Below are 22,725 nucleotides of genomic sequence, written 5' to 3'. Positions count from 1 at the left end.
TTGATGAACTTCGGCACCAGTCATCATTGCAGGTGGGCGATTTGTCACTACGACACCTTTCGTAAAGTTCTTGATATCTGGGTGGAATGGATGGTAAGGAGGGAGAAATTGTCGATGTTTATCGAATGGAGAATATTTGCCACCCTTCTTCAACCAAATGAATCTAAGAGCTTCCTTGCAAGGCATGGGAACTTACTGTGAATACACCAGACGCAGAATAGCCCATACGTCGGTAAGTCATGCATGGAGTACTGATACCTAAACATGCATTTTGAAGTTTGTCTTCATAGCTCGGTAATACGTTCATACCCATTACTCCCAAGCACAGACCAATTCATCAATCAAAGGCTCCATGTACATGCCCATTTTAATTCCCGGGTGTGGAGGAATTATGAACGACACAACTATGTTCTATCTTTGAAAGCATACGCCGGGGGGAGATTGATGGTTATAACAAACACGGGCCCACATGTGTACGGGGCAACAATCATTCCATAGGGATTGAACCCATCTATGGCCAGCGCAACACGTACATTACAAGCCTATTCAACTTTCTCATGGTGAATGACTTCAAAGTGTTTCCATGCTTCATCATCGTATGCATGCACCATCTTGTCAGGATTGTATTGTTTGCCATTTTTGTGACATGTCATCTATTTCGCAGATTCCTCGTTCATGTATAGACGCTGGATTCTCAGTATGAACGAGAGGTGGCGTAGGATTGTCACGGGGATGTCGAGCTGCCTCTTATGTCCATCACCAGTGTCTATCTCCATGAACCTAGACGTTTACACTTCGGACAATACTTTGCCTCTGTGTATTGTTTCTTAAATAGCATGCAGCCCTTCGAACAAGCATGTATCTGCTCATATGTCATCTTGAGTGCACGAAGGAGTTTCTGTGCCTCGTACATGCTTTGGCAGAACATTATCCTCCGGAAGCAGGCTGCCAATAACTGTCAACAAACCATCGAATGTGTCTCGACTCATGATGTAGTGCGACTTGAACACCATTACACGTCCAATGGCATCCAGTTGAGAAACCTTTGTCTGGCCATGAAGGGGCTTCTATGCCACGTCAAACATGTCGTAGAACACCTTTGTTGTCGGCTCTAGCTCGTCCTCCGTACATCCTCGGGTGAATTGTGACTCATGATAGTCGTTCAACATATTCGCTACCCCGACATCAACATCATAATCCTCAACGCGTTGTCTCAACACCTCCTCTCTCGTACGATGCGCTTCACCATAGAAGATCCATCGAGTATAGTCTGATGTAAATCCATTCTTCCAAATATGTTCTACCATGGCCTTCTTTGATTTTCTTTTCCTGTTGGAACATTTGCTGCACGAGCATGGGACTAGACTCGCTCCTTTAGCAGCTTTGCCAAATGCCTGTTCCACAAAAGCATCAGACTTTCTAGTCCATTCAGGGGTGACATCATTCCTTCCTACATGGACCATGTACATCCACCCATGGTCCTCCATCCTCTAACATATATAACTGAGTATAGTTTAATATAAACATGGAATGCATGTACACTATTTTCCTACCTTATAATAGGCGAGGATAGGTCCTAATCCCACCCGTGGTTGCGTAGACGGGGTTAGTTTCCGTGCTCTACTCCGATCCAAGATAGAGTTTATGCAGCATGTCCTCGCTGTTTTTCGGATACACATCCTGGCAGTGAGAGTGTACTGTCTGGAGAACAACAGGGAGGTGATGTCGAAACTCTGTCCCGGATCGGAGTGGAGCATGGAAACTAACACCATCTACTACAACATGTGTCACCTTCTGTAACATTTCCTTTATGTCGTAATACCTTGAATTTATGTCATATTTTGAAGTTTATGACATCTCTATGGCAAAAATTACTTCGTCACCTATCATGCGTGGCATTACATGTTCTATGAAGTTTCATGGATTTTTGTCATAAATTTAGTGACACATTGTTCGTTGTCATAGTTTTGTGACACACTTCTTTCGTCATTAACAATCTCCAAAAAATGCCACAACATACCTCCACGTAGGATAAAAACGTCACAAAAATAAACACTCACATGACATGGCAAGACAAGGCCTTCACGTGGCATTCATACCATGACGATTTTGTTTATTACAAACATTTTTGTTCATCACAACATTTGGCCAACCAAGGCCATTTTAATTTTTAACTATCACCCATGCCAACATAGCACAAAAGGCACAACTCATTATAATTAAACAACAATTAATGGTCATCACATATACTTAGTGAAAGTCGCCTAGAGGGTGGGTGAATAGGCAAATCTGAAATTTATAAAGTTTAAGCACAACTACAAGCCGGGGTTAGCGTTAGAATTAAAGTCGGGTCCGAAAGAGAGGGCGAAACAAATCACAAGCGAATAAGAACGGATGACACAGTGATTTGTTTTACCGAGGTTTGGTTCTTGCAAACCTACTCCCCGTTGAGGTGGTCACAAAGACCGGGTCTCTTTCAACTCTTTCCGTCTCTCAAACGGTCACTTAGACCGAATGAGCTTCTCTTCTCAATCAATCGGGACACTAAGTCCTCACAAGGACCACCACACAATTGGTGTCTCTTGCCTTGATTACAATTGAGTCGGAAACAAGAATAGAAGGAAGAATAAAAGCAATCCAAGCGCAAGAACTCAAATGAACACAAGTGTCTCTCTCACTAGTCACTATTTGATTGGAATGATCTTTGGACTTGGGAGAGGATTTGATCTCTTTGATTGTGTCTTTGAATGAAGTCTAGAGCTCTTGTATGAGGTTTGATGGCTGAAAACTTGGATGCATTGAAATGTGGTGGTTGGGGGTATTTATAGCCCCAACCACCAATAGAGCCGTTGGTGGAGGCTGCTGTCGTATGGCGCACCGGACAGTCCGGTCCGCCACCGGACACTGTCCGGTGCGCCAGCCACGTCACCCGGCTGCTAGGTTCTGACCGTTGGAGCTTCTGACATGTGGGCCACCGGACAGTCCGGTGGTGCACCGGACAGTCACTATTCACTGTCCGGTGCGCCTTCTGGCGCTGCTCTGACTTCTGCGCGCAGGCGCGCACTGTTCACTTTTACTGTTCCGTTGCAGACGATTGTTGGCGCTGTGTAGCCGTTACTCCGCTGGCACACCGGATAGTCCGGTGCTACACCGGATAGTCCAGTGCTACACCGGACAGTCCGATGAATTATAGCGGAGTGGCTCCCAGAATTTCCGAAGGTGGCAAGTTTGGAGTTGGGTTTCCTGGTGCACCGGACACTGTCCAGTGGCACACCGGACAGTCCGGTGCGCCAGACCAGGGCTGACTTTGGGTTGTCTTTTGTTCTCTTTATTTGAACCCTTTCTTGGTCTTTTTATTGGTTTGTTGTGATCCTTTGGCACCTGTAAAATTTATAATCTAGAGCAAACTAGTTAGTCCAATTATTCGTGTTGGGCAATTCAACCACCAAAATCAATTAGCAAAAGGTGTAAGCCTATTTCCCTTTCAATCTCTCCCTTTTTGGTGATTGATGCCAACACAAACCAAAGCAAATATATAAGTGCATAATTGAACTAGTTTGCATAATGTAAGTGCAAAGGTTACTTGGAATTAAACCAATATACATTTCATAAGATATGCATGGATGCTTTCTTCTAATTTAACATTTTGGACCACCCTTGCACCACTTGTTTTGTCTTTGCAAATTCTTTTTGGAAAATCTTTTCGAAGTATTTTTGCAAATAGTCAAAGGTAAATGAATAAGTTTTTGAGAAGCATTTTCAAGATTTTGAAATTTTCTCCCCCTGTTTCAAATGCTTTTCCTTTGACTAAACAAAACTCCCCCTCAATAAAATCCTCCTCTTAGTGTTCAAGAGGGTTTTAGATATTAATTTTAAGAGAGGTTTTACCAATTTGAAATTGTATCAAAATAAGATACCAATTTGAAAACACTTCTTTAAATACAAGTTGAAAGACTAAATTTTTGAAATTGGTGGTGGTGCGGTCCTTTTGCTTTGGGCTAATACTTTCTCCCCCTTTGGCATGAATTGCCAAAAACGGATACTTGTGAGTGAAATATAAGCCCTTTTAACTACTTTCTCCCCCTATGGTAAATAATATATGAGTGAAGATTATACCAAATTTGAGAGCGGTGTGGAGCGACGGCGAAGGATGAATAATTCGATGGAGTGGAGTGGAAGCCTTTGTCTTCGCCGAAGACTCCTTTTCCCTTTCAATCTGTGACTTAGCTTGAAATCCACTCGAAAACCACATTAGTCATAGTACATGAAAGAGATATGATCAAAGGTATAAATGAGCTATGTGTGCAAAAATATCATCAAAATTCCAAGAATCAAGAATATTTAGCTCATGCCTATGTTTGGTAAAAGTTTGCTCATCTAATGGCTTGGTAAAGATATCGGCCAATTGTTCTTTGGTGTTAATATAAGCAATCTCGATTCCCCCTTTTGTTGGTCATCCCTCAAAAAGTGATATCGAATGGCTATGTGTTTAGTGCGGCTGTGCTCAACGGGATTATCATCCATGCGGATTGCACTCTCATTATCACATAGAAGAGGAACTTTGGTCAATTTGTAACCATAGTCCCTAAGGGTTTGCCTCATCCAAAGTAATTGCGCACAACAATGGACTGTGGCAATATACTCGGCTTCGGCGATAGAAAGAGCTACAGAATTTTGCTTCTTTGAAGCCCAAGACACCACAGATCTTCCCAAGAACTAGCAAGTCCCTGATGTGCTCTTTCTATCAATTTTACACCCTGCCCAATCAGCATCGGGATATCCAATTAAATCAAAAGTGGATCCCCTGGGGTACCAAAGGCCAAACTTAGGAGTATAAACTAAATATCTCAAGATTCGTTTCACGGCCCTGAGGTGAACTTCCTTAGGATCGGCTTGGAATCGTGCACACATGCATACGGAAAGCATAATATCCGGCCGAGATGCACATAAATAGAGTAAAGATCCTATCATCAACCGGTATACCATTTGATCTACGGATTTACCTCCCGTGTCGAGGTCGAGATGCCCATTAGTTCCCATGGGTGTCTTGATGGGCTTGGCATCCTTCATCCCAAACTTGGTGAGTATGTCTTGAATGTACTTCGTTTCGCTAATGAAGGTGCCCTCTTGGAGTTGCTTCACTTGAAATCCTAAGAAATACTTCAACTCCCCCATCATAGACACCTCGAATTTTTGAATCATGATCCTACTAAATTCTTCACAAGTAGATTTGTTAGTAGACCCAAATATGATATCATCAACATAAATTTGGCATACAAACAAATCTTTTGCAATAGTTTTACTGAATAGAGTAGGATCGGCCTTTCCGACTTTGAAGCCATTAGCGATAAGAAAATCTCTTAGGCATTCATACCATGCTCTTGGGGCTTGCTTGAGCCCATAAAGCGCCTTAGAGAGTTTATAGACATGGTTAGGGTACTCACTATCTTCAAAGCCGGGAGGTTGCTCAACATAGACCTCCTCCTTGATTGGTCCATTGAGAAAGGCACTCTTCACGTCCATTTGATAAAGCTTGAAGCCATGGTAAGTAGCATAGGCAAGTAATATACGAATTGATTCAAGCCTAGCTATGGGTGCGTAGGTTTCACCGAAATCCAAACCTTCGGCTTGTGAATATCCCTTGGCCACAAGTCGAGCTTTGTTCCTTGTCACCACACCATGCTCATCTTGCTTGTTGCGGAAGACCCATTTGGTTCCTACAACATTTTGGTTAGGACGTGGAACTAAAAGACATACCTCATTCCTTGTGAAGTTGTTGAGCTCCTCTTGCATCGCCAACACCCAATCCGAATCCCTTAATGCATCTTCTACCCTGTATGGCTCAATAGAAGACACAAAGGAGTAATGTTCACAAAAATGAGCAACACGAGATCGAGTGGTTACCCCCTTTTGAATATCGTCGAGGATGGTGTTCATGGGGTGATCTCGTTGTATTGCTTGGTGGACTCTTGGGTGTGGCAGTCTTGGACCTTCATCATCTTCCTTGTCCTGATCATGGGCATCTCCCCCTTGATCATTTCCGTCCTCTTGAGGTGGCTCATCTTCTTGATCCTTATCTTCATCATCTTGAGCTTGATCTTCATCTTGGGTTGGTGGAGATGCTTGCATGGAGGAAGATGGTTGATCTTGTGCATGTGGAGGCTCTTCGGATTCCTTAGGACACACATCCCCAATGGACATGTTCCTTAGTGCGACGCATGGAGCCTCTTCATCATCTAGCTCATCAAGATCAACTTGCTCTACTTGAGAGCCGTTAGTCTCATCAAACACAATGTCACAAGAAACTTCAACTAGTCCAGAGGACTTGTTAAAGATTCTATATGCCCTTGTGTTTGAACCATAACCAAGTAAAAAGCCTTCTACAGCCTTAGGAGCAAATTTAGATTTTCTACTTCTTTTAACAAGAATAAAACATTTGCTACCAAAGACTCTAAAATATGAAACATTAGGCTTTTTACCGGTGAGGAGTTCATATGATGTCTTCTTGAGGATTCGGTGTAGATATAACCGGTTGATGGCGTAGCACGCGACGTTGACCGCCTCGGCCCTAAACCGATCCAAAGTCTTGTACTCATCAAGCATGGTCCTTGCCATGTCTAATAGAGTTCTATTCTTCCTCTCCACTACACTGTTTTGTTGTGGTGTGTAGGGAGAAGAGAACTCATGCTTGATGCCCTCCTCCTCAAGGAAGCCTTCAATTTGAGAGTTCTTGAACTCCGTCCCGTTGTCGCTTCTAATCTTTTTTATCCTTAAGCCGAACTCATTTTGAGCCCGTCTCAGGAATCCCTTTAAAGTCTCTTGGGTTTGTGATTTTTCCTGCAAAAAGAACACCCAAGTGAAGCGAGAATAATCATCCACAATTACAAGACAATACTTACTCCCGCCGATGCTTATGTAAGCGATCGGGCCGAATAGGTCCATGTGGAGTAGCTCAAGCGGCCTGTCGATCGTCATGATGTTCTTGTGTGGATGATGAACACCAACTTGCTTTCCTGCTTGACATGCGCTACAAACCCTGTCTTTCTCAAAATGAACATTGGTTAGTCCTAAAATTTGCTCTCGCTTTAGAAGCTTATGAAGATTCATCATCCCAACATGGGCTAGTCGGCGGTGCCAGAGCCAACCCATGTTAGTCTTAGCAATTAAGCAAGTGTCGAGTTCAGCTCTATCAAAATCTACTAAGTATAGCTGACCCTCTATCACTCCCTTAAATGCTACTGAATCATCACTTCTTCTAAAGACAGTAACACCTATATCCGTAAAAAGACAGTTGTAGCCCATTTTACATAATTGAGAAACAGAAAGCAAATTGTAATCTAAAGAATCTACAAGAAAAACATTGGAAATAGAATGGTCAGGAGATATAGCAATTTTACCAAGTCCTTTGACCAAACCTTGATTTCCATCCCCCAATGTGATAGCTCTTTGGGGATCATGGTTTTTCTCGTAGGAGGAGAACATCTTCTTCTCCCCTGTCATGTGGTTTGTGCACCCGCTATCGATGATCCAACTTGAGCCCCCGGATGCATAAACCTACGAAACAAATTTAGGCCTTGTTCTTAGGTACCCAAACGGTCTTGGGTCCTTTCACATTAGAAACAAGCACCTTGGGTACCCAAACACAAGTCTTTGAGCCCTTGTGTTTTCCCCCAACATATTTGGCAACTATTTTGCCTAATTTGTTAGTGAGCACATATGAAGCATCAAAAGTCTTAAATGAAATACTAGGCTCATTTGATGCAATAAGAGTTTTCTTCTTAGGCAATTTAGCTTTAGTGGATTGCCTAGAACTAGATGCCTCACTCTTATACAAAAAGGCATGATGTGAGCCAGAGTGAGACTTCCTAGAATGAATTCTCCTAATTTTGTGCTCGGGATAACCGGCAGGGTACAAAATGTAGCCCTCGTTATCCTGAGCCATGGGAGCTTTGCCCTTAACAAAGTTAGACAATCTTTTAGGAGGGGCATTAAGCTTGACATTGTCTCCTTGTTGGAAGCCAATGCCATCCTTAATGCCAGGGCGTCTCCCACTATAGAGCATACTACGAGCAAATTTAAATTTTTCATTTTCTAACTCATGCTCAGCAATTTTAGCATCTAATTTTGCTATATGATCATTTTGTTGTTTAATCATAGCAATGTGATCATGAATAGCATCAATGTTAACATCTCTACATCTAGTGCAAATAGTAACATGCTCAACGGTAGATGTAGAGGGTTTGCAAGAATTTAGTTCAACAATCTTAGCATGTAAAATGCCATTCTCATCTTTAAGATTGTTAATCGAAACATTGCAACATCTAAATCCTTAGCCTTAGCAATTAATTTTTCATTTTCAACTTTAAGACTAGAAAGAGATGCATTCAACTTGTCAATCTTAGTAATTAAACTAGCATTATCATTTCTAAGACTAACAAGGGAATCATCACAAACATTTAAATTCTCAACCTTAGCAATTAATTTAGCATTCTCATTTCTAAGGTTGGAAATAACATCATGGCAAGTGCTTAGCTCACTAGTTAATTTTTCACATTTTTCAACCTCTAGAGCGTAAGCATTTTTAACTTTAACATGCCTTTTGTTTTCTTTAATTAGGAAGTCCTCTTGGCTATCCAAGAGTTCATCCTTTTCATGAATAGCACTAATCAATTCATTTAATTTTTCTTTTTGTTGCATGTTCAAGTTGGCAAAAAGGGTGAGTAAAACATCCTCATCATCACTAGAGCTAGCCTCATCACTAGAAGTTGCATATTTAGTGGAAGCTCTAGATTTTACCTTCTTCTTTTTGCCGTCCTTTGCCATGAGGCACTTGTGGCCGACGTTGGGGAAGAGGAGGCCTTTGGTGACAGCTATGTTGGCGGCGTCCTCGTCGGAGGAGGAGTCGGTGGAGCTCTCGTCGGAGTCCCACTCCTGGCAAACATGGGCATCGCTGCCCTTCTTCTTGTAGTACCTCTTCTTTTCTCTCCTCTTTACCTTCTTGTCGTTATCCCTGTCACTATCACTAGACAAAGGGCATTTAGCGATAAAATGATCGGGCTTACCACACTTGTAGCAAACCTTCTTGGAACGAGTCTTGTAATCTTTCCCCTTCCTTTGCTTGAGGATTTGGCGAAAGCTCTTGATGATGAGCACCATTTCCTCGTTGTCGAGCTTGGAGGCGTCGATGGGAAGTCTACTTGATGTAGATTCTTCCTTCTTCTCCTCCGTCGCCTTGAATGCGACCGGTTGCACCTCGGGTGTGGAGGGGGCACCTTGATCGACGATTTTCTTGGAGCCTTTGATCATCAATTCAAAGCTCACAAATTTTCCTATCACTTCCTCGGGAGACATTAGTTTATATCTTGGATCACCACGAATTAATTGAACTTGAGTGGGGTTAAGAAATACGAGTGATCTAAGAATAACCTTGATCATCTCATGGTCATCCCATTTTGTGCTCCCGAGGTTGCGCACTTGGTTCACCAAGGTCTTTAGCTGGTTGTACATGGCTTGTGGGTCCTCTCCTTGGTTGAGCATAAATCGACCGAGCTCCCCCTCGATCGTCTCCCGCTTGGTGATCTTGGTCACCTCATCTCCTTCGTGCGCGATATTGAGTACGTCCCAAATCTTTTTTGCGCTCTTCAACCCTTGCACCTTATTACACTCCTCTCGACTTAGAGAGGTGAGAAGTATAGTAGTTGCTTGAGAGTTGAAGTGCAAGATTTGGGCCACCTCGTCCTCATCATAATCTTCATCTCCTATGGATGGTACCTGTGCTCCAAATTCAACAACATCCCATATGCTTTTGTGGAGTGAGGTTAGGTGATATTTCATCATATCACTCCACCTAGAATAATCTTCACCGTCAAATGTCGATGGTTTGCCTAATGGGACAGAAAGTAATGGAGTATGTTTAGGAATGCGAGGATAGCGTAGGGGGATCTTACTATACTTCTTGCGCTCTTGGCGCTTAGAAGTGATGGACGCGGCGTCAGATCCCGATGTAGAAGGCGATGAAGAGTCGGTCTCGTAGTAGACCACTTTCTTCATTTTCTTCTTCTTCTCGCCACTCTTGTGCGTCCTAATGCGTGAAGGGGATCCCTCCTTCTTTTTGTTGCCGGACTCCTTTGATGGAGCCTTCCCGTGGCTTGTGGCGGGCTTCTCGTAGGTCACCATCTCCTTCTTGGCGTGATCTCCCGACATCACTTCGAGCGGTTAAGCTCTAATGAAGTACCGGGCTCCGATACCAAATGAAAGTCGCTTAGAGGGGGGCGAATAGGCAAATCTGAAATTTATAAAGTTTAAGCACAACTACAAGCCGGGGTTAGCGTTAGAATTAAAGTCGGGTCCGAAAGAGAGGGCGAAACAAATCACAAGCGAATAAGAACGAATGACACGGTGATTTGTTTTACCGAGGTTCGGTTCTTGCAAACCTACTCCCCATTGAGGTGGTCACAAAGACCGGGTCTCTTTCAACCCTTTCCCTCTCTCAAACGGTCACTTAGACCGAATGAGCTTCTCTTCTCAATCAATCGAGACACTAAGTCCTCACAAGGACCACCACACAATTGGTGTCTCTTGCCTTGATTACAATTGAGTCGGAAACAAGAATAGAAGGAAGAAGAAAAGCAATCCAAGCGCAAGAGCTCAAATGAACACAAGTGTCTCTCTCACTAGTCACTATTTGATTGGAATGATCTTTGGACTTGGGAGAGGATTTGATCTCTTTGATTGTGTCTTTGAATGAAGTCTAGAGCTCTTGTATGAGGTTTGATGGCTGAAAACTTGGATGCATTGAAGTGTGGTGGTTGGGGGTATTTATAGCCCCAGCCACCAACAGAGCCGTTGGTGGAGGCTGTTGTCGTATGGCGCACCGGACCAGCCACGTCACCCGGCCGCTGGGTTCTGACCGTTGGAGCTTCTGACATGTGGGCCACAGGACAGTCCGGTGGTGCACCGGACAATCACTATTCACTGTCCGGTGCGCCTTCTGGCGCTGCTCTGACTTCTGTGCGTGCAGGCGCGCATTGTTCACTTTTACTGTTCCGTTGCAGACGACCATTGGCGCTGTGTAGCCGTTACTCCGCTGGCACACCGGACAGACCGATGCTACACCGGACAGTCCGATGAATTATAGCAGAGTGGCTCCCAGAATTCCCGAAGGTGGCAAGTTTAGAGTTGGGTTCCCTGGTGCACCGGACACTGTCCGGTGGTGCACCGGACAGTCCGGTGCGCCAGACCAGGGCTGCCTTTGGGTTGTCTTTTGCTCTCTTGATTTGAACCCTTTCTTGGTCTTTTTATTGGTTTGTTGTGATCCTTTGGCAACTGTAAAACTTATAATCTAGAGCAAACTAGTTAGTCCAATTATTTGTGTTGGGCAATTCAACCACCAAAATCAATTAGGAAAAGGTGTAAGCCTATTTCCCTTTCACTTAGCAATATATATCATAGATATCATTCATCAACAATCAAATAGGGAGTTACAAGACCAACCTTGCTACTTCTACATGTGTAGCATCACCACAATTGTTTATTCTCTTTGTTGCAGGCTTGCAGCTACAAGACCAACATTTTGAAGACAACCAATTTGTACATAAGGTTCTCCATTTTCCTTGAGGACAACAAATTCTCCTTAATAGAAATCCATTTCTTCAATCATAAGTAACAATGTCAGCCAACTATAAGCCCAAAATAAAACAAAAGATATTAAAGTACATGAACAAATGGACATTACCAACTTAGTAGTCTCAATATGAGGTTCAATTTATTAACATCTTGTTGATATCTTTTGTACATAAGGTTCTACATTTTCTTGAGGACAACCAATTTCTCCTTAACAGGAATCCATTTATTCAATCATAGAAAGTAATAATGTTAGCCAACTGTCAGCCAAAGATAAAACATAATAAATTGAACTACATGAACAAATGGGCATTACCATCTTAGTAATCTCAAACATGAGGTTTGACCCATTTCTTTGCATATGCTATTTTTTCTTATGCCTGAAATATTATATACATAGACATATAAATGGTAATTTTATTTGTGTAATGCATTTTGAAATTGGAAAGAAAAGCAAGTAGTATGAAGAGGAACCTTATGCAAAACATACTACAAAACATTCTGCACAACAGGTTTCCCATGTTGATTCTAGTGACCTAAGACAACCTCCTACAGATGATGACAAATATAGCAATGAGAGAACACGAGCATAGCAATTACACTATTAAATATTAGATACATAGGCATATTGTGCCGCTAGCCAATGTGGTAATCATGCTCCATGAACCTGCAAAAGAAAATGAGAATGAATCATAAATATGTTGTAGATGGAAACAAGAAAGAAAATATTTCATCAGATACAAGAATTTACTATTCAATGAAGTAGAACTACAATATGTATACTCTACTTGGACTAGTCTAGGTAACCATTAGAACTTTAAACATATTAGTGAACTTCTCTAAAACTAGTAGCAGAGAATGGAAACACACGACTGAAGGAAATCAATGCCTTAATAGATTACTGCAACAAGAAAGTATAGGAATTTCAACATGCTATGTCAGGTAAAATGATTCTGTGGAACATAAACATGCATGTTTGCACTGCAAACACCATCCATACATGAAAGTATATGATTTAAAATTTGAATGGATTTTAGACTCTAGTACAGATATCTAATTTAATGACCTGCTACTCTGCTAGTGTCATAAGAATGTGTTGCAGGCTTGTATATAGCCAGCTAGCAAGAGAAAAGTAGATGGTATGATAATAATTGTAGTAAACAAGTTAGGCATGGGAAACCACTTACAATCTAAGCCCTATTATTGTGATCAGCACCTCAGATCGCTTGTTCAGTCATATGTGATTCTACATATTATTAATGCTTTATGTTTAGAAGCCCCTACTAAGACTGCACTGTTAATAATATTTCAATTTATAAAAATATTGGATGATTTTTAACCAAGGTTTACATAGCAGAACGATGTTCACCTTCATGTGGAGTACCGGTATAAGGATAACGCTGGAATTAAATAAGAGATGCAGTTAAAACAATAACTAGTATTGGGTAATTTTATATATGATCTCATATCTCTATCTTCATAGTAAATAATGCCAGGGTCCCTTGCAATGTCGGACATAGAAAAAATAGTATTCAGTTTCTCTGAAAGAAGAAATAAATTACGACAACTAAATTTGAAAGTTCCCAATCCACAAGTCAAGTTATGTATACGACAATTACCTGAAACAACTATAATTGAACATACCCTCTCGTATGGCCTAATACCTCAAGCATGGCACAAATCTTGTCGATGGAGACGATGGACTGCACCATCGCCGGTAAGCAATCGAGCTGCACAAGTCGACAACAAGAAAATCAGATCCAAACTTGGCAAATCGAGTGCCACTCGTCACTCATACCCTATCGCAACAGGTGGATCAGATCAGAGCCAGGAAGAGCGAGAGCGAGGGATGGGGGCGTCGCACCATCTACTGGAGCATAGTGAAGCAGTGGTTGTCCGGCTGCCGGTGTGGCATGGGCAGCGAGCAGGGGCATTGACCGCCTAGCCGAATGTGGTTGGCTGCCAGGAAGGGGCGCTGCCGGTGGGGCCCCTGTAGGTGCAGGCTGGAGGCTAGAGCGAGGTGGGGTGCTAACCGCCAGGCTGGATGCGGCTAGTGCTAGGCGGGGGTGCTGACCTCCTGATTGGATGCATCTGGCGTCGGGCGGGGTCGGGGGCGAGGCTGTGTGGCGGCGACGATGACCAACGAGGAGGATGGGGCTACTGCTGCTGGGAATGAATTGGCTAGGTTAGGGTTATGGACGATAGTATATGATGGGAATGAATCGTTTGTAGAAGGGAATTGCTAGACATAATAAACGCTAATACTACTTTAAATTCTATATTTTTAGATACACTTGGCTATTATTGTAGTGACAATAAACTTTTTATGATAAAAGATTTTGAGTTCGAACCTTTTGAAGAATATTTTTCCCTTTTTTTCTTATCAACACATTTTTAACTTCATCTTGTGGACATAATTTTTCCTTATGGTGTGGTTGCTATTTAAATATCATGATCATTTTTGTACATGTATACTATTAATTATTAATAACCAGAATGGATATTTTAAACTATTACTTATTTGTGATATCTTATGATAATATAGTATTGTCATATATTTATGACGTTTATCACTTGTATCTTATAAGACTACAAGATGTTCATCATGATATGGTCATTGGCTAGTGTTATGACATTTTCTCAATATTATTAGTGACGCTAGTCTAAATTCGTCATAAGGTTGTTTTCGCACAAAAAATACGTCATAAAACAAAATGACTCATGACGAAAATCTTAGTTGTCACGGGATATTTGTCACAAAAGGCCATATGTGTTGTAGTATGCAACTATGGGCTATCCAAAAAACTTGGACAATCTGAAACAGATACATTTGTAGATATGCAAAGATCTGCATATCTACATCGTATCTCTTTCGAACGAGAGACGCCTAAGTGGGTTACGTGATTTATGCCATGAAACGGAAATCGAGGTTATACCTAGCTAGGGTGGCGGTGGAGTCAGGCTAGCGGGGCTGTGACGGGTGAGTGCAGTGGCGAAGCGACGCGATGCAGGCAGACCCACAATGGCTAGGAAGACCTCTGCAAAAAATAAACAAGTCTATCAACAAAAACTTTCGGTAGCACCTCACTGGCACGGGGAGGTTTTCAAAACCTGCAAATAAAAGTAACATCACGATGGTCGTCAATCACAAATATATTTTCATTCACATGTAATTAATGAGTATGATACAACCCAACGAGACTCTAACCGTATATCCGAAAGAATAATGATGTACCCTCTCTATCCATTAATAAGTGATGTCTACCATAAAAGAAACATAATCTTTGATGTTAGTTCCATTGATCCATATATCTTACATGAAGAAACAATGGTTGGTCACTATAAAAAAACAAACATAGAATAGTATATTCAAGACATTGGATAAACAACGTCACCGAACAAACTCTTCCCATATAACTTTCATAACTAGTGAGTGTTATTGTCATCTTGTATACATTTTATTTTTCTTACTCTATATTGAATGTAATTAATAAGATATATATGTGTATAAACATGTAGGTTCTATTGAATATTATTGGTGATCTACACAAGACTGTAGTGGTGCATGATTCATAGAAGAATGGAGTGATGTTTATCGTGGAGATCGTCGGGGGCGCAGTTGGCGGTGCTGGGGCGGCAATGGCGAAGCCGGTGCCGGGGACGGGCGCCGGCGGTGGCTGCCTAGGCGAGGCGGATGTGGCGCACGGGAAGGCTGCGGTCGCGAGTCGAGCGGCGGTGATGGACGGCGCTAGGGGCGGGCGTGGGCGACTGCACCATAGGCGGCGTGAGCTTGCGCGGAGGCGGTTTTTTGTTAAATGAATGGGCCCGCGGGTGCGCGGTGATGATAAGTTCATCGTGTTTGATGAGTGCCTGTGATCTGGCACTCAGCAAAGATTTTTTAATTTAAAAATATACTTTGTCGAGTGCCAGATCTGGGGCATGTGGAGTGTCTTGTGTGAGGCACTCGATATAGACTATCTTTACCAAGTGTCACCATCAGACACTCGGCAAAGTAGATTTTTATTTTATTTTTTATTTTTTCTCTCAAACTTTTTCTACTGCCTTTCTATAGTACACATACTACATGTTCAAATTTGGCACAATTATCAAAGTGTTTGCTATACTGTTAGATTTTGTTTGTTTCATTAAATTTTTTCGGTTAATTCAGATTTGAACCGCAAGTCACTCGAAAAATGGAAAACGGCGAATGCAAAAATGATATACATGTTATTTAGCACAAGTTACGCCCTATTTCATGAGAAGATTGGAATTTCCAAGCACGATGCTCATGAAACAAGACTGCGAACTTGCGATCCGGTGGTTTTAAAATTGTATAAAACACAAAAAAATCCAAAAATCATGAAACTTGTTGAGATGTCATGATATCATATGTAGAGACGCTGATAAAAATTTGAAAGTGTTTCGTGAAAGTTGTCACGCACTATGTGTTGAAACTTAGCCGGCCTTCACATGAAATCATAGAACTTCAATGTACCGGCTAGGTTTCTACAAATAGCGCGTGATAAATTTCACGGAACATTTTCAATTTTTATCACATCCTCTACATATAATATCATGACGTGTGGATAAGTTTCATGATTTTCTGGCTTTATTTATGTTTTATACAATTTTAAAACAACTGGATGGCAAGTCCACGATCTTGTTTCGTGAGCGTGGTGCTAAAAAATTCGGGTCTTCTCCAGAAATAGAACTTAACTTGTGCTAAATAACATGAATATTATTTTTGCATTCGCAAGTTTTCATCTTTCGAGTGACTTACAGTTCAAATCTGAATTATCCGAGAAATTCAATTAAACGAACAAAATTTAATAGTTATAGAAAACAGTTTTATAATCGTGCCAAAATCGAACATGTAGGTCCACATACTGTAGGAACACACCACAAAAAGTTTTGGTTGGAAAAAAGAAAAGAATAAAAATATACTTTGTCGAGTGTCAAAGTAAAACACTCGACAAAGCATGGTTTACCGAGTGTTAGCCATGCGTCACTCGACAAAGTAGCTTCTTTGCCGAGTGCCAGTGCCTGGCACTCGAAAAAGGTAATGGCCGTTAGCTATAGACGGCTGCTGACACTCGGCAAAGCGATTGTTGCCGACTGTCTTACTCTCGGTAAACGTAGTCGTCGCGAGAGTGTTACTTTTCCGAGTGTGGCACTCGGCAAACAATTCTTTGTCGAGTGCCCAACAAAAAGCACTCGCCAAAGCGCTGAGCACTTGTGCCGGATTCTAGTGGTGGAAATTGAGTAGCTTATTTGGCTTCGAATTTAACATTTCACCACTTTCCAAAGTTTAGATATAACCCTATTTAAAATTCACAGGTTGGGATGAAAATTGATTTTATATATCACCGGAATATGTTTCTAATCTATAATTTATAACACACTCGATCTTCAGCTCGCACTCATACAGTAGAAATGTAACACATAAATACCTCTCACATATAACAAATAGTAATATATAAATATATTCCACATAAAATCATATTAGTTTAATTGATCTATTCATAAATTGTAATTATTAGAATGAAATTCAGTTCAAAGGAAAGGATCATATGAAGTACTCATGTTGCCCCCAAATTAAATATAGTTTTAGGTAATTACAATAATTGATGTATGTGTTTTATATATGTGTATAGATTTGTCATCATCCATTTTAATGTAGACATAAAATTAATAGCTAAAACGAATACTATTTTGAAACGGAGAGAGTAGTATTTTGACTAATATCATTGGTAGAAATAAATATCCTCTTTCAGATATTTATGGTGACAGACAAAATTTGAACACTTATAAATTACCGAGAATCACAGTAAGGGTGTATACATCAAAATTACATTCGCTGATCCAGACCTAACCAATTGTAGCTAAGGAACTTATTAGGGTTTTCTCTAGTTCTTCCTGTAGTCTTGGATGATCAAGATTCGTTGGCTCCTTCTTGTTGCAACTTCGTCGGTAGCCTCTCCATCTTCTTTTCCTAAATTCCCATATTTTGATTTTTCACTTCATTGCTCGTTCTGTCTCCTGCTAGAAACCAACAGATCTGAAATTACTAAAATTCAGAGGCATGCATCGGATGGTTATATTACAGCGAGACTTATCGAATTCATTCAAAAGCATAGCCGAAAATGATTCATCAAATAATGCAATTGACATCATCACGATGCTCACAATATTACATTAAAGGAGCTTATAAGATTGATCTGTTATAACAATAATAGACTATTTTTACATCATCACGGTGCTCACAATAAATCTAAGTCATACGAATACAACACGCAATTTCTGTCGCTTGGGCAACGCCGACGCAGGATTCTCTTTCTTTGGTAGCTCCAGATCATCGACCTTGGCGAACCATGGGTGCTTGAGCGCGGCGGCTGCCGTCAGCCTCTTCTCGGGATTGCATGTGAGCAGGCCACTGAGCACCTCGAATCCTTCCGTGGATAGCTTCGTCTCGGGGAACCGATTGCGCAGGCGGTTGCACCGTTGCAATTGCATATCCAGCTCCGGCATCACCTCCCTGGCGAATGGCGTGGACGAGAACCACGGCCACGTGCTGTCGTCAGGCACGCCGAGCAAATCGAAGATCGCGCAGAGTTGTCCGTCGTCGTGGAATCCCTGGAACAGTGGCCTGCCTTTGTTGATGAGCTCCGCCATGACGCAGCCAAGGGACCAGGAGTCGACCTTCTCGTCGTAGTCGGGCTTCCCCAGAAGCATCTCAGGCGCCTGGTACCACAGTGTGCCGGCCGGCGCGTACGGGAGGCGCTCGTCGATGGACATGGCGAGCCCGAAGTCACAGATTTTGACGACGCTATGACTCTCGCCGATAAGGACGTTCTGGGGCTTGATGTCGCGATGGATAATGTGGGCGTCGTGCATCTTCTTGGTGCCTGAAAGTAGCTGCCACATTGCGGCGCGCACGGTGGCCTCGGGCAGCGGCGGGCTCCCGCGGGGCCGCTGGCAGAGGAGATCGTGGAGGCTGGCCGCCATGCACTCCATGACGAGGATCATCTCCCCGGTGACGGGGTCGCGGACGACGCCGTGGTAGCCGACGACGAACGGGTTGGCGCCGCCGCAGCTTGCCTCCTCAAGGAAGCGCGCCTCGCGGAACGCTGTATGGTCGGCCGGGCTGTAGCGCTTCATGGCGACGGTCTGGCCCGTGGCACGGTGGCGCGCCTTGAAGACGGCGCCGAAGCCACCCACGCCGAGGCAGCAAGTGTCCTCGAACTCGTATTGGTCCATGCTCCCCACGGCGATGCGCTTCCGCTTCAGGCCTGGCTTTACCGCGGCGGTGGGGTTGCAGACGGCGGCAGCGGTCTTGACGCTGGCAGCCATCAGGGCCGCAGGGGACGAGGCGAGGAGATGATGAGGTGGACGACGTCGGTGACGGATGTGAGTAATGCGAGAGAAAGCGAGGGTGTAGAACTGTAGATGGAATACTTATAACGTTGCGTTAGATTAGATAAGATAGTTAGATTAGATAGATGTAATGGGCAACTGGAATAACGACATCTCCATCTGATCGAATCTTAAAGCAAAAGCAAGTCCGACGAGGGCACATCAGATAATCATCCTACGTTTTACTTCTGCCAGCACTATATTACTCCAAGGCTATAGAAAACCACGCTCGGCCGATCCTCGGTGGCAGCCAAGAACACCCGTATCCCCGTCGCTGCAGAACTGGCCGGCACCCAACAAAGAAAGGTAAGCTCAAGTCAGCTAGTGCTAGTCCATACCAAACAAGGATGCCAGAAATTTGGCTGAAATCCTTGCTGGGTTAAACCTTTTACGCAGACACAAATTCGGAGAGCAGGCTTTTTATGCTGAACCTGAACATCTTCATCCCTCGTGACGAACGCTTTGGGCATCTCAAGATGTCGGACTTAATTCCTTGGGTACTCGCTGAAGGCGATCATGGAGGCTGTTCTTCCAACATTGGGGACTTTCGTCGATGACACACCAAAGGAGTTCGATTCGTTTGAAGATATCCTCGGGCTCTCACCCAACAACCCACTGATAACAGAGATCAGGAAGAAGATCCTCCGCGAGTTCCTTCGAAGCATTCTGCCGAACGGTAGCCATGACCCGCTAAAGACGCCCCTTCCACATGTCATCAAATCAGGTAACCCAATTTTTTTGGAATCTTTCTATGTTAATCCGGTGCCTGAACTAGAAAAAGATTTACCATGGCTAAGGCTAAATCTTGGTACAAAACCAAATGTGTTGAAAAAGGCTCCGAAGTTTAAGTTTGGCTGGAGGACTAACAAAGGGTTCGCGAGAGAGACACTTGCAGTTGTGAACCCAGTAATCATCAAACGCCTCACGGTTAGCGTTCTTGCATCATTTGGATTGGCAAAATACACCTTGCCCCCATATATTAACTGAGTACAGAGCCTTAAAAGCCTTTTATACATTTCGTACCAGCAAGATCACTGAAGCTCACATCCGGCATAACATGGGAGGGAGGCCTGTCGTTGCAGAACGTATGCTGGACATAACATAGTATACCTTACATGCAATTAGGCACACTGGTCGTCAAGTAGACCGACATATTGGCGCTACTATTCTCTCCTTTGTTACTTGGTTCTTCTCCTACAATTCACAAATACAAAGCACATTATTTAAATCTGAATTATATTTGCAAAAATATAATAAAACATGAGATGGTAAAAAAAATACAGTTCATGCAGTAACAAGTACCTTTTCTCGAGAATTTTTCTTTTTCTTTCTTGTCTTCTTTTCAAGTACATTCTTTGCTCTTCTACTTTTTGCATATTTCACTACCGAACTGAGGAACTCTAAATGATATGGTATTATTTACTGTACCTATAGTAGCATATGTTGAAACCATAGGAACATCATTTTTCGCATCTTTCTTAGAGAATAATTTGCTTCTAATTCTGACTTCTGCAATGCTTTCTCCAACTAAACAAGTAGTGATTTTTTTACACTCAACACTTCAATGCAAAAGATGTTGCCATTCGAGACATGCATGTAGCATGTACTTTCAAGTTTCCATTCTCACTCCCTTTCTTATCAATATAAGACATCTTTTCGCATAATTTGTCCATCTATTCAATATATATTGTGATGGTAAAATAAAAACATTATACATACTAAGTACTTTGAAGGTATGATTGCATAGTATACCTATAAGATATTGAAACAAGTGGTCAACAGTTTTTATAAGAATTAGTATTGTAATTCGAAATGTGTATACATACATATGGACTCAAACTTTCCACGAGAACATGTAATAGTCATATCTATACTTGCTCCTTCCTCATAATGCTTATGAGTAACCATAAATGTTGATGTTGTGGTTTCGGAAACCGAGGGGACAATAGATTTGAGTTCGGTGGCGATGCAAGCGTGGACTCACTCTGAATACTGGATCATGAGGATCTGAGCTGGGAACTGAGACACCAAGGTTATACAGGTTCAGGACGAGGCCCTAGTCTAGTGTAGTGTTGATCCTTGTATTGCTCAGGAGCGTGTTACAGCAAGTGTGCTTGTGTGTAGAAGGAAGAATGTTCCGCCCTTTTATTGCTCAAGGGAGGAATTTACAGTTGGGACTCGTATTCTAATCAGGGGTCCTTTAGCTTGTTGCCCCTGGGCCGCTCTAGTCCCCCTGGCATTGTCTATGGGGCGTGCGCTGCCGTACTCCCAATCTGGCGTTTTGTCATGTCCGCTCTCCATGCGGGCCATTGTAGCTTGTTCGGTGTCAATGTTGCGGTACCTAGCGGGTCCCGCAATGTGGGCTTACGATGAGGTTCTAGGTTGTGTCTAGAACAACTTGATCTTCCATCATACCCCTTGCGTTACCTTCCAGCATGTGTAGGTTTACACATGGTCATATATGTGTCCAGTTCTAAGTTATAATCTTTATCGTTTGGAACAGTTAATTTACTGTGTGATGTGTAATACTCAAATTTGTAAACCAAATTAAAGGAGATAGTTATTCCTATATGATATTCCTCTATTTTTATATCACATGTGAACAACTTTATTTAAGTGAGTAATTAGCCAAAAACATATAAATAATATATGCATCATGTCGAAGTTTATTTGTGTGTGCATTTGATAACAATAAAGATAATAACTATAGAAAAACATTAGTACCCAAATTTGAATTAAGACCTAATTCGCAATTTAGAGTTTGGAGAAAAGAAAGAAATACTATAAAACACAAAACACATCCATAATTAAATAAATTCATTCCACTAGTATGTTCAAGGTTAATACTTAATTTGAGTACAAATTTTGCTGCGAGATTTGAATTCAAAATTCTAGATTTGAAAATAAAAGGAAAAGAAAAACAAGAAAAGAAAATAAAAAAGAAAAAGAAAAAGAAAAAAGAGGATCTCGCTTGGGCCGTGAATTCCTCGGCCGGCCCAACTCACTCACCCACGTGGCCCGTTTCTCTCCACAACCGCGCGCCGAATAGCCGCTCTCACGCCCGCTCCTTCTCACTGGCTCACGGGCTCGCGCGACAGCAAATAAACTCCCCGCGCTGCTCTGGCGTCCCACTGACACTTGGGCCCGTGCGGTCAGTCATCTAGGAGATTTGTGTGCGTCCCACCAACACTCGAGTCGTTGACGTGCGGTGCCCCCAAGTCAGGCCCATCCCTAACCACTCGCCCGCACCGGCTGGGACCGTCGATCGTGGACGCGACAATCGCAGCGATGACCTCACCTCGGGCGCATGGCCTTGACCAGGGTATAAGTCTCTGCGCACTGCACTCCTCTGACCGAATCCCATCTCTCGAACGGCCAAAGCCTACCGCCGCCACGCGAATCGCGAGATTGGGCACTGCGGGCGAATTGGCTCACCACGTTCTGTCGCCACTTAGGGCTGCCGTGTAGGTGAGAGAGCTTTGTCAAGGTGCGACGGAAGTACACGTGGCATTGGCGGAGATAGGAGCGCTTCCGTGGCCACGGAATTTCTCGCCGGAGACGCGACGCCCGCCTAGACCGACGAGCTACCACGACCACCGTCAACCAAACAACGACCCACGGTATGGCTTACCTAGCTTAACCCGCCTCGTTTCCTATTCATGTTGCGCTAGATGGATGATAGTTTTAGGG

General features: G+C 42.8%; 1 protein-coding gene and 1 long non-coding RNA gene across 3 annotated transcripts; both read right to left on the bottom strand.

The window, feature by feature from the left end:
• Window positions 1-11,404: 11,404 nt before the first annotated feature.
• LOC109939429 (uncharacterized) lies at window positions 11,405-13,778 on the bottom strand. Of its 2 annotated transcripts, XR_002261884.2 has the most exons (3): window positions 13,487-13,778; window positions 13,242-13,352; window positions 11,405-12,289 (listed from the first exon to the last, which is right to left on the bottom strand). It is a non-coding gene; the product is annotated as an uncharacterized lncRNA (long non-coding RNA). The 2 variants fall into 2 exon arrangements; XR_002261883.2 differs by having other exon boundaries at window positions 11,405-13,352.
• A 4,120-nt stretch (window positions 13,779-17,898) lies between these two features.
• LOC103628026 (putative cyclin-dependent kinase F-2) lies at window positions 17,899-18,972 on the bottom strand. Its single transcript, XM_008648315.3, is given in 3 exon segments — window positions 17,899-18,530; window positions 18,533-18,587; window positions 18,589-18,972. Coding segments are annotated over 3 exon segments (1,071 nt in total).
• Window positions 18,973-22,725: the final 3,753 nt, after the last annotated feature.

Source organism: Zea mays, chromosome 5 (assembly GCF_902167145.1).
Source record: "Zea mays cultivar B73 chromosome 5, Zm-B73-REFERENCE-NAM-5.0, whole genome shotgun sequence".
Lineage (NCBI taxonomy): Eukaryota > Viridiplantae > Streptophyta > Magnoliopsida > Poales > Poaceae > Zea > Zea mays.
Note: the sequence above shows the minus strand (reverse complement) of the source record. Positions and strands in the feature narration are given on the sequence as shown.